This window comes from Chinchilla lanigera, unplaced genomic scaffold (assembly GCF_000276665.1).
Source record: "Chinchilla lanigera isolate Chin_1 unplaced genomic scaffold, ChiLan1.0 scaffold00053, whole genome shotgun sequence".
Lineage (NCBI taxonomy): Eukaryota > Metazoa > Chordata > Mammalia > Rodentia > Chinchillidae > Chinchilla > Chinchilla lanigera.
Genome location: NW_004955454.1, coordinates 742,512 through 755,491, shown reverse-complemented (window position 1 = coordinate 755,491; position 12,980 = coordinate 742,512). Strand labels below are relative to the sequence as shown.

Genomic DNA, 12,980 nt, shown 5'->3' with positions numbered 1-12,980 from the left:
GGGGAGGTGTGGGACAGACATATCTCGGTAAACAATGACCACGTGTCCGATCTCAAAGGGGCTGTGGGAGCATGGTCAAGCGACTTTGGCTCAGCCTGGTAGTTTGGACCCCTTTAGTTCACCTCAGCTTTCTCAGAGAGCCCGTATAAAACAGGAGGAAATGGGGGAAGGTGGAACATGCTAGGCACAAGGAGACTGTCAGAAGTGGAACAGTCAGACATTGGTGCAGTGGCCAGGTAGCGAAAGAGGAATAGCAGCACTGAATTAAACAACCAGAGAAAAGAACTCAAGAAAGTGCCACTGAGAAAGGACCTGGGGAGGATGTGAGAATCTGAGAATTACAAGGGGACAAAGGAACTGAGAAAGGGAACACCGTCTGAGGAGCCAGGCAGCACTCTGCCCTCTCCTTGCTCCTCAGCACCTAGGCAACCACACCTCCCCTGTGCTAAAGAAGACTTGAGGTTTGCCTCCTGAGGATATTGAAGACCTGGGGTCTTGACTGGACTCTGGAAAACACCAAGGGCTGAGGATCTTCCTGGAGCATGGGCCTATCTGTATGCCTCTGGCTTTTCCACACTAGCCCTTAGCTTGGGGAGCCAAGCTTGTCCTTCCAAGGCAGATAGAAGGGTGCTCTCCTAGGTTACCCACTTCTCTGGAGCTAAGACTTACAGACACTGAGAATTAGGGGTCCCCTAAGAAATACATTGTGCCATCTTGTCATAGTACATCAGGTATCCTCAGGCAGGACAATACCATGTCCCATTAAGTCTTTGTGATTGAGTCACAAAAATGAGAAGACTTGTAAGGCTGCTCAGCTTCAAGGAGAACTTCTGTGAAAGAGAGATTGAGACAACCCCAAAGGAATAAGTCACGGTGAACTGAGCAAGCTAAAAACAGTAAGGCACAGAGGAAAGGGTGACAACAGAAACAATGCCAAGTTCACATGCCCAGCAAAATAATAGTGCACTACCTTCATCACAGTACCAGGAGGCTGGAATAGGAGCAATTCACTGGGTAAAGTGCTCCTATGCATTAAGAATTAGACAACAAAAGTTTTAAATTCAATAAATACTTAAAGATAATGTAGAACAAAGTAGCAAAGAGATAAAAAGTAAGCAATAATAGTAAAGTTAGTGGCCAACTCAGGAGGTCTAATGCCCAAATAATGACACTTCCAGGAAAAAAAAAAACAGAGTGGAAAACAGAGCTAAGAGAAAGTTAGCTAAGAAATAATTCAAGAAAATTGGCTCCCGGTTGAGTAAGCCCACGTTAGTGTGATATTGCAGGATGACAGGGGTAAGGAGAAGAGCTTGAAAACTTTTGGGGGTATAAAAAATGAGAAAAACAAGTGATCAAACATAATGACACCAGCCTTCTCAAAAATAGCACTAGAAGCTAGAAGACAGAGAATTTCTGAATATTTTACAGGAAAAAATGAATTTTAAAAGATAGTTACAGACCCAGACAAACACAAGTCATTTTGATAACAGATAAAGTCTTAGTTCAAGGTCAATTTCTTTTTCTTTGCACCCATCCTCAGGAAGCTCTTGCTAAATGTGCTTCTCACAAATGATGAAAGAGGGAGGCAGAGTCCCCCAGGGTGATGGCGATGGAAACCTCCTGAGGATGCCAGGAGGGTAATCCCTCCCACAGAGCAGGGATGAGTGAGAGCTGTAAAGGAGCAGCTCCCGGGAAGAATACGCTCATGGATCAGCCAATTCAGTTCAGATGCACAGGGAGAAACTTGTCTCTGACAGAATATCCAGCTGGATCAGTGTAGGCACACACACAAATTAAATACTTTGGTGATTATTAACACCAGGAAAAACAAAAAGGCACTCTGAATAGAAAGGAAATCAGAGCATGCCTGACTCAGCCACCACAGTCACAACAGTGCAGATCTTGAATACTGACCTTGAATGCAGACCTCAAATGCTGATCTTGAATGCTGATCTTGAATGTTGACCTTGAGCACTGACCTCAAATGTTTATGGGCTGTGCGGGGAGGATGAGAAGGAACAGTACTCATAGAGTGTAAAAGTCGAGAGAGCTGCATGTTCCCCCTCTGTTGCTGCAGACCAGCATACTCCATCTCATGAGAAAGATCTAGAAATAGCAGAAATATGGAGTTAAGTGCTAGAAGAAGCAGCTACAAGTGAAGAGAGTGTTTTCTTGGGAAGTGGAAATGGTAAAGGGTTGAGGAGGCCAGTAAGCTGCAAATCTCTTCCTCAGTCAAGTTCTAACCACTTGAGAATGTAACATAGGAGTCAGCACAGAGAAAATCACCTTCATTGCTCATGAAGTATGCATTGGAGGGGGTTGCTTGGGATGAGAGCCGACATGATTTCACTGCACTGCTTCTTTCCCCTGGCTTTGGGAGCAGTATGTCAGGGTGAGCTCCCAAGACCGTTCCCAGGCCACCTGCCCCACTGGCTCAAAAGGAGGAAGGGCATAAGGTCAAATCCTTTATCCTCCTTGCCCCTATTGACTCATAACGGGGTGATTCAATCCATTGGGCAGATGGACCGTGGCTGTTGCCATCAGTTGGGGAACTTGTTTCACCTTTTGGCATGGTGGGAAGGGCAGGAGAGCTTGGAGAAGAATCTTCCCCCTGGAAACGTAAGAAGTGAAATCTATTTCCTCTACCAAGAGGTGGGAGCAGGGTGGATTTGAGCAAGAGGTGCCTGTTTTCATTGAAAACTTGGTAAAACTGTGCACAGATACTTTAATAAAAATAAGGATCAGCTTAGAGAACATCATTAAAAATGAAACAAAATTTAAGATGATTCTAAGGATGGGCAGGAATCCTCCAGGTCTTTCTTAAAAAGCCCTGCTTGGGCACAGAACAACAAAGCACGTGGTCCAGTTAGCCTTATGGAAAATAGGGGGGTGTGCTGGAATTTGGGACTTTGGCTGGGAGTGGAGAGACTCGAGATGGTCTGTGAAGAGCTGGGACTAAGTCAGGAAGGACACTGATTTCAGAATTTGTCAGTCCTCCCTACAGTGTCTGTGTGCATGAGGCTGCGAGTACGCCCATGATCAGATCTGGATTTTAGAAAGCTGATTTCCCAGCATTGCGGAGGATCAAGGGTCCACAGGTAGAAGGCAGAAAGACAGGTGAGGAGGCATGGGAATCCTCCAGGTGAGAGGATAATTTGTTCACAGCAGAAGCAGCAGGCTCAGTCAACGATCACAGCTGTGCCAGAGTCTGGTAACTGCAGAATGTGGTTGGCCATCCTGAGCAGCATATGCTAACAGCAGCTTGTTGCCCAGGAGTGGATTTCTCCATCGTGCTGGCAGTATCAGGAAGAGACTTTCTACCTGTCAACAGCCATAGTGGTTCCAGATACAAGACCCCTAGGTACTGGGCATGGTGAGTCAGGGTGAGACAGTTCACAAGCTCACTGTGATTGTTGAAGGGTTTGCTCCTTACATGAGAGTTTTGGGGACCATAGTTATCATCAGGAACAACTGTCTAAAGAAAACCAGACATGTCTGGAAAGACTTTAAAGAGAAGAAAGAGCTTCAGCCTGATTTACAAAAAAATGAGTTGGGAGCAACATTGGGCAAAGAAGGAATGGAATATGTAGAGACAGGGTTGGAAAGTCCGTGTGCAAAAAGACAAGCAGCAAAATCCCTGGAAAGTGGAACACAAGGAAAAAAGTGGGAAAAAGCTGGTGATATAAAAGAGGGTTGAGGTAAATTGGGAAAGTCCTTGAATGTCAGGATAAAGAGCTAAAAGGCTGAATCTTAAGAAACAAGGACTCCCTGAGAGATTTAAAGCAATGAAGGGATGTGCCCAGACGTGGATTTTATAAGAGCCCAGGCTGTAGTTTGGAGTATAAATTAGAGGCAACAGAGCCAGGACAGATGGAAACCATCTGGGAAACTTTCAGCAGTCCAGGTGAGAGATTATTCTGGCCTAAATTCTGTCAGTGGCCTTGCTGTGAGACGGGGAGGTTGGCACAGGTGATGGGAAGACAAGTATCAGGCAGAAATGGGGCTTTAGCAAGATGAAATCTGGAAATTAGTGAGTCACTTAGGGGTAGGGAGGGTTAAGACAGTATTGTCCAAGCAAAACAAATGAATTGGTCAAGGTCAAACCTAGAATTATTGCAGGTTTTTATTTGGGAGGCTTTGCCAGCTGAGCCACGTTAAGAGATCTTTCAATTTCTCCATTGCCAGGCAAAGAACCAAACTATCTGTTTCCTCATGTCCTCGAAGTCTTGCAAAGATTACTGCTGGTCAGGTGCTGGAGGCCTTACATTATTACAGTTTGACATCTTTAATGGACAGAAACTCTAGCCCACACAGCATACCAAGCTTATAAATTGGTCAATTTAGTCCCATTCCAGCTAGACAATGTGACTTTTCTCAGCCTCACATCCTCTTTAATGTTGGAGAAACAGAAACACTCTCTCAGCCTGGGAGAAATCATTAGCCAGAAGAAAACAAACTATTTTCAAGGTTCTGGGCTGGGTATATAGCTCAGCAGCACAACTCCTGCTTGGCAAGCACAAGGTCACGGTTCTATGTGCCAGGCCATGTTCTGTGTGTAGGCAGAATAATGATTTCCCCACATTATGTTATTTCAGAGAGTTGAAAAGGTCATCAATGTCCAGGCACTTACTCTAAAAAGATCGATTCTTATAGAGAAAAAAGACATCAAAGGAGAAGGGGAACATGCAAATTTTTTTTTGTCTTTTTGAGACAGGGTCTTGCTATGCAGTTCAGGGTGACCTTGAGCTCACTTTGTAGATAAGGCTGGCCTCGAACGCACAATGATCCTCCTGCCTCAACTTCCTAAATGCTGGGATTACAAGCATGCGCCACCACACTCAGCTCATGCAAATTTATATTGCTGAAGTTAATGTATTGTCAGAAATTGTGTCATTAACTTATTGACTTGGGAGGGAGGACAAACAGAAGTATATTTTGACCACTGACTGTAAGCCCCAGAGATATCTCATCTATATCCAAGGAGGTTGGTATCAACATCTCCATCTTACCAAAAAAAAAAAAAAAAAAAAAAGAGTAAAGATACAGAATGTTAAGCGACTTGCTCAGCATCAAAACTACTGATCTGCAAAGTTGGAATTCACCCCAGGCATACTTTTGGGATATAAATCTCAGGATAGAAATGCCCTAAAGATGCAGAACACTAGGAAGCAAAGTCTTAGTGAGAAGTTGGAATAAGAAACATTTTCAGAACATAGAGATATTCCCTACTGTGATCAATGTTCAAGAGCAGTTTGGAAGGTAACTGGAGTTCTACAAAGGGATGCAGACTATAAAACTGGAGAATCTTAGCAATTCAAAGAAATTATGTTGACCATTCAGTTCTGGATCCATTTAAATCTAAAGCCTTAGCATAACACAGTCAGAGCCAAAGCCAGTGCCCCTCCCTCCTCCTTGTGCACTGGCTTGTAAAGATTCTGGGCAGCAGCTGCAGTCATTGAAACAGTGTTCATTTCCTTCCTTTGTGTGAGCTGCAATGGGAGCACAGAATGTGAGAGTGGGGGCAGGTCTGAAAGATGATTCACTGCGAAAGCAACTTCATAAATGGATTGGAATTAAGATACAAGATGCTTGAAGCCCTCCTACTCACTCATGGTTAATGCTGAAGTGCGCTGGGGCCTTAATTTTATTCACTTGCCTCTGATGGCTGCATTTATGAGTTGTAAATCTACTGGGGGAAAGCAAGTTTGGAGTGACAGACGACTGTAATGCTTTCTCTAGTTAATGTGCTCAAAAGTGGAGTGTTCCTGCCACTTGGGATCAGCAAATTCTCCCTGAATGTGTAGGGAGAACACAAGAGGTTCAGTACGCTGGACAGAGCCCCCTCCTTGGACGCCTAGGTGGTTCTGGGCCTCTGTCAGCACTGTGGACAGCACCCTTCGGGTAGACCAGCATGCCCCACTGGAGTCCTTGATTTAAACCCTTTCCGACTGCAAAGGACTCATGTCATATGAGGAGGCATTCGGCAAGAGTGCTGTGAGAAATCACCGGGAATGTTCTCCAAACTTTGGTTGCTCTGTACATTGAGGGAGACTGGTGGAAATATCAGACTGGCTCCAATATGTTATGCCCTGCTCAAATACACATATGTCTGTTTTGATAGAGGGCTGCATTTTTACAAAATAAAAAAACTCCTTACATTTATTAAGCCAACTACAATGGAATATACTCTTCACGTTCTTCCTACTGCCAGAACCTGTCAATAGCACTGTGAGATGGCAGAGCCAGCACTGATTGTACAGATAAGAAATATGAGTCCTACATTTATCATCCAAGGTCACACAGAGAATCCAGAGCAGAGCCAGAATCAGAATTCGGGTCTTGTACACGATGCTTCTGCTCAGAAGGTGACAGAGGATGGCGGTGGGACTGGTGGGCAAGCTGGGTTAAGACATTACTCCTTCTAGGCTCTCACAACGGGGAGTTTTGCATTAGTAATGGAAAGCTGCCACCAGAGGTCTCTTTTTAAAACACAAATTCCATCATGTCACTCCTCTGGCTTAAGGCCCTTTAAAGGCTCCCCATGGCCCACAGGGTAAAGTCGAAAAATCCTAATAAAATGTTCAAAGCTTTTCAAAGTCTGACTCCAACCTGCCTCTCCACACCAGCACCTGACATTCCATCTCAGCATCCCAGTTTCTACAGCAGGAAATTAGCTCATGTGCCACAGAAATCTCTACTGCGCTTTGACTCTTTCTTCCTGGCGGGCTCTCCTACTCCTACCTGAGCCTCTGCCTTTGGTGAGTGATGAGGAGACTGTCTCCTAACCAAAATTTACTGCCTATGTGCCCTCCTCTTTGAAATTCTTACCAAGCCAATGGGAGGAGTTTAACTTTCTACACTGTGCTTCTTCACAGCTTTTGTTTCTACCTCAATTATCACATTTATCACACTATACTCTAATTATTTTAGGCATATGACTTTCTTCCAAACTAAGCTGTGAGCACCTCCAGGGCAGGGACTCCTACTGATTCATCTCTGTTTACCCTGCAAGTACTGAGATGCAAATATTTACAGGGAATGCTTGTGAAATGAGAGCCTGAGACTAGGGAAGATAGTTTAGAGAGATAAAATTATGACAGAGGGTCCTGGTCTTTAAGAAGGTGCCTCTGGAATGCCTGAGGAACCTGTGAGGCAAATAAGATCCAAATGCTGATGGGAACTATTAGCTATGTGAATGCTCTAACCCACCCTAGTTCTCTGGCCCTGGTGCTGGTGTCTAGCTCAGAATGGGAAGCTGCAACTTCCCATGGTGGATCTGATCACTCATTCCTCTGCCCTATTGCTCTCAGTTGGGATAGGACTCACTGGACATTTGGCCTATTGCTTCTTCTTGCCATCAGCTTAATCAGTGCTTGTGATGGGTTTAGATCTTAGGTTATTATAAATAAGACTCATCTAATAGTTCAGCACACTATTATTAGACACTTGCTGAAATCTTCACATAGTGCCAGGTGTGGAGACTACTGAGATGAACAAACAAGCCTCAGCTTGTTCCTTTACAGAGAACATCCCAAAGTGAGAACTATGAATACTTACAACCATGTGAAAGAAGACTGGGCAGGTGGTAGCACAGGGAGGCCAGACCTAACTTAGGGAGGCAGGGAAATCCCCCATGCAGAAAGTTGTAGTCACAGTCCAAATCCACAGGTTCCCCATCCGCAGATTCAGTGAACCATTGATTAAGACTAATTTTTAAATGCATCTACTGAACATATACAGGTTTTTTTTCTTATAGTAATTCCCTAAACAATTCAACTATTTACATAGCATTTGCACTGCATTAGGTAATGTAAGTAATACAGAGATGATTTAAAATATATAGGAGGATTGCATAGGGTATATGTGAATACTATTCCTTTTTATATAAAAGACTTGAGCATCCACAGGTTTTAGTATTTGCAGGGGTCCTAGGACTAATCCCCAGTGCATACTAAAGGTTGGCTGTGCAGGCAGCAGCTCATGGCTCAAGGCAGGCCCGGAGCAGGGAGGGATGCAGCATCACACTTCAGCTCTGGCTCATTAGGATGCTTTCCTTGAGGACATCTAGGCTCCTTTTGAGATGCAGCCTTTAGATTTGCCCTCACAATATGTGGCTCTCACCAGACAGGAAGCCAGTCAGAGTCACCTCGTATTTTGAGGAGATTTTAAAGGAAACACTTGGCTAAGAGTGGGGGACAAAAAAGGGGACCTGAATCCCCACTCGTTCATGGAACTAACCCTCACTGCCTCTGGGGCCCAGTTCTAATTCCTGTCACTTTAAGGATGTCACGCCTTAACGCCTTCATCACGACTAGACTCAGCTGCTAATGGGTGTGTAATTTGGGGGATAATGCAAAATCTGTTAACAATTAGGGCTCCGGGTGTGCTACCAGCTGAAAGAGTAGGCTGTACCCAGGGTGCGAGTTGCTGTACTGATCCATAGCACTCCTACTCCCAAGTACTTACTACAACTACCACTATGCATGTGTAGAGTTGGGTAGGATTGTCCCGTTGCATATGCATGAGGTTTCACCCTTCCAAATGTCTTTCACATGTCCTTCCTCCAGATATGACCCTCACAAAGTCCTCTTAGGTGGACCAGGCCTGTGTTACCACCATTTCATGGATGATGCCACTGAGAGACTTGGAAAGATAATATACAGCAGGCAAGAATGAAGGACCTGGATGGGTTTGCTTTCTTCTAGCTAACATTTCAAGTTGCTGTGCTCTGAAACAAGATGTTACTGTGAAGGAAAACCTGAGTTTCTCCTAGACTGATACACACCTCCACGTAGTTGCTTATTTAATGGTTCTTTTAGATGCTACACTATTGTTGAAAACAAAGACCGTGTCCTCATGTTTATCTCTGCACACCCAGCACACAGCTGGAACATAGCAGCTGCTCCCTAAGTATGTGATGATGAATGGTCTAAGGAACAGGAAGCTCAGATTTCAGTCCAGAACTTTAGGCCAATACTTGGCTATGAGTGAAGTCATGACTGTGCCCCAGTTCCTCCATCTGTAAAGCAAGGGTGTTGGATAAGAAGACCCACAGATACACCAAATAAGGCAAGATCAGAGAGGTCATATTCTTGCCCTCGTGGACTGCTGGTTCCATTGCTGGAACTGTTGCTTAGGATCCCAAGGCTCAGCTTCCTCCATCTGAATAACGGAGAATGAAAGCTATCCCTTCTCCTGAGCTTAGATTCACACAAGTCATGTAATGTAACACTGGGCATGCTGCAGTTGTTGGCAAATGCTAGCTACTTTGAGCCTATAGTGGCCATACAAGGTCAGCACTCCACACCCCATCTTCACAAACCCCCACAATTTTGTGATATCTCCTTTCAATTCTCATTTACCTACTGTGTGCTGGCATTCCACAGACCTGGTGATAAATGAGTCCCCAGTGTCCCCAGCCTGCCATGAGTCTACTGTGAGAGATAAGCGACATCCACCAGCAACCGCATCACTCTGCCACTTGGCATCCTCCGAAGAGCAACTGAACTGCAGAGATTGGAAGAAAAAAATAGGGATGAAGGAAAAAGAGCGGGGAGGGAGCTGCAAGGCCCTATCAGTTCTGCAAAAGAGGATGATTCAAGTAGAATGTGGTGCTAATTTAAATCCCGAAATGACTGATGTATTTTCCATGGCATTTTATTAATCAGCCTCAGATGGAGCACAATTTGCAAATTTCATGTGGCAGCTATTAAACATTTTCTCCTACATAAGTAAATGAAAGGGATTTACTAATTCCAGAAGACACTTCATGAATTGGTAATGGGAGCAAGCGCCTAGACACAGACGGACATAGTAAAGTCGCTCGAAATGCAGGGCGGTGCTCCAATCCCAGCTAAATTGATTTAATCCCTCGCATATGTTCTGAGCCCCATAGGACTTGACAAATATTGATAGGATGGCAGAGGGCAGCAATTATTGAGGAAGATTCCAGGGGAAATGAGGACAGTCCCAGAGGAGGGAGGCCAGCATCTTCATGGGCTGGAGGAAACTCTGGAACAATGGCCTGAGACAGCTGGACAACAGGCTGATTCTGCTTTCTAGGCCCACCCTGCCCCATTATGCGCCCGGGTGATTCCTTTCTGGGCAGAAGAAGTCATGACTCTGAATTCTTTCTTTTCTTCTCTCTCATCTTCCCCAGATGATCTGCACAAATTCCATCCTTAGAGTTGCTCTTGTGCAAATAATCCCACACCTTTCAAAGAAGATTTATTTACCACTGAGGACAATGCCTCCAGATTCACAGGTGAGGATTAGTATTTCTGTGTGGGAGGGGGAACTGGAAGCCCGAGGAATAAAGTGCTTCATCAGGGCCAGTCTAGGGCCAAGGTGGCGGAGTTGTGCCCTGACTCTCCACATGTGAGAGTCTTAAAATGTGGAGTCAGATGGACCCCACACCTGCTGATAGATCTCTGCAAGTCTCAGCATGAACTTTGTGCATAAGAGACCCAGCTGTATGACTAGTTGCTGATCATATCCCCTTCTGAGCCTCAGTTTACCTATATGTTAAAGGAGAGCCTTAGAACTGGATTCCCTCCTGCAGCAAGATGTTAAGTAGCATTCATTTCTCCTCCTTAGAAGAATATTCGCCAGAAAGGAAATTGAAGGAATACATGAGAAGGACCACAAGGGTGAGGCTGGAAGAGTCTTTCAGCCCAGACATGGAGGCTGCTTTCCTGTGGATTCGCCACTCCCATGCCTAGGGTCTTCCCCTCCCCAATGATGCGGGTTGCCCGCGCCCTCTTCTGGACCGTTAGCCTTGAATTGTTTCAAGTCAATCAAATTCAGTCAAGTCTGTCCTGTGACTTTGCAGGTGCATATTCAGCATCTTCTCTGTGCCAGGCTCCAGGGCTGTGGTAGAGGTCAAGCAGACTCTGATTTCCAGTCTGTGTGCTCCCCCAGAGTGCAGCCAGAACGTAGCTTCTATTCCCTGCATGTGTGAGGATGAACAGTCTAAGGAAAAGGAAACTCAGGTTTCAGTCCAGAGCTGAGGCCATGACTGTGCCCCAGTTCCTCCATCTGTAAACCAGGGTTTCTGGATAAGAATAGTCGCTAAGGGGCAAGTGCACTGTGAGTTACATGGAGAGAAGACCTCCCTTTAATCCCACAACTCTGTTCTCACACCACTTCTCATGATTCATATCCATTTCCTTTCAAGTTTAGCCATGTTAAGGCATTCTTCTCCTTTCTTCCTGAACACCCCTACACAGGCTTCAGTGCCCCAATAGAAGGTCACCTTACTGTTAAGCTTGTGACTGCTTCCTTTACCCCACTCTTATTTTCACATCTAGTCCCCACAATGCACCTTAGAAACTGTCAGGGGAGCATAAGTTATCTTTTCTATCTGGCTGTGAGTCCTTCATATGGAGCAAGGACACAACTTGCTCACCATCACTGAATTCCTCAGGCAAACAGTACTTCTTGACCTCAGTAAATGTTTGTTGATTGAATATTTTTTCTTATGAGATTTGACAGGAGAGACTAAGAATACAAGACAGTATCACCAAGCTTCCAGCACTGGTAATCAAGGCAAACATTAAACACAGCCCAGCCTCTGGCCAAATTAACATAAATCCTCATACCAAAGGCCCGTTGACTTCACTTCTTGTTATCCAGTACAATGTTCTAGGCTTTCAATAAAAGTTATAAAGCCTTCCAGAAACCTACTTTTTTAAAAAGTGCAGTCTGAAGAGACAAAACAGCCTTCAAATCCAGACTCAAATATAACACAGATGTTAGAGGATCAGGCAGAGAATGTAAAACAACCACGATTAATAACACTGAGGGCCCTAATGGAAAAAGTAGACCACACATAAGAAAAATGTGTAATAGAAGCTGAGAGATGAGACGCTAAGATAGAGTTATAAGAAAATGCTACAGGTAAGAGAAACATCATAACAGACACAAAGGACACCTTGGTCAGCTTCACTAGCAGACCACATACAGCAGGAAGGGACTGGTGAGCTTGGGATTGGCTCTGCGGAAACTCTCCAAACCAAAATCCAAGAGTGAAAATAAGAACACAAACCAGAGCAGAACATCAAGGACACTATTGAAGATGTAACTGATGTGTCACTGGGCCACCAGAGGGAGAAGAAAGATGACAGAGCAGGAGGAATCTTTGAAATAATAATAACTGCAAGTTTTCCAAATTAATGGAAGACACAAAACTAGGCCCAGGTGCTCAGAAAATGTGGGTAAAATAAATGCCATCATAACAGCCAGCGGGGACTGTGGGGACAGGCACAGCGGACACCAGCTCCGATGCCAAATCTTCACACCTTCTACCCACCTCACAGCCAGGACCTGCAGACTGTCTGGATGGCCCACAGAACTGCCGGCCCTGGGCTCCACGGGAGTGGCTGCACCTCGGCCATAGCCTTGGAGGAAAGTCCCAGGGTGGAGGTTGTGAGGGCCCTGGTGGCGGCCACAGTCTGGCCCCTATGACATGACTGCTCCTGCACTGAAGGAGTTTTCTGAGCGGATATGAGGTCACTTGTGGGTTTTTAGGAAGATCACAAAAGAGGCAGGAGGAAGGGCCAACCAGAGCCAGGGTCTCATTTCCTGCCACACCGGTGAAGGACCCTGCTGTCCTGTCTCCCATAGCTGGTCTCCCCACTTGACACTGTAGCCCACCAAAGCCACCTGGTGTGGCTCCCTGAGGAAGTCTCTCTTCCCCTGCCAGGGCACCTCTGGGTCTCTCGCATCCCTCATTCAGGACAGCAGGGAGAGGGAGTGCTGAAGTTACACTAGCTTTGCTTTTCGAAAGCAGGGTCTGCCCCCAGATTCACAGAGGACTGCTCCAAACACTGGAAGTGATTCCAAGCTGAGTGTCCACCATGGCATCCTCCGCACATAAGTCTGAGCAAGGAGCCTCATCCCCAGCTCACCTGGAGGCAACTGTGATCTGGTGGGATGAACATCCCACAGAAAAAGCAAAGAAAGTCTCAGGCCTAAAGTTG

At 45.4% G+C, this 12,980-nt stretch overlaps 1 protein-coding gene across 1 annotated transcript in view; it reads left to right on the top strand.

The window, feature by feature from the left end:
* Window positions 1–12,470, top strand: part of Tsnare1 (t-SNARE domain containing 1) — a 460,462-nt gene extending 447,992 nt beyond the window's left edge. The window contains exons 7-8 of the mRNA XM_013520010.1: window positions 10,160–10,264; window positions 12,318–12,470. Of these exons, the coding sequence (XP_013375464.1) occupies window positions 10,160–10,264; window positions 12,318–12,470 (258 nt within the window). The remainder of the gene's footprint in view (window positions 1–10,159; window positions 10,265–12,317) is intronic.
* Window positions 12,471–12,980: the final 510 nt, after the last annotated feature.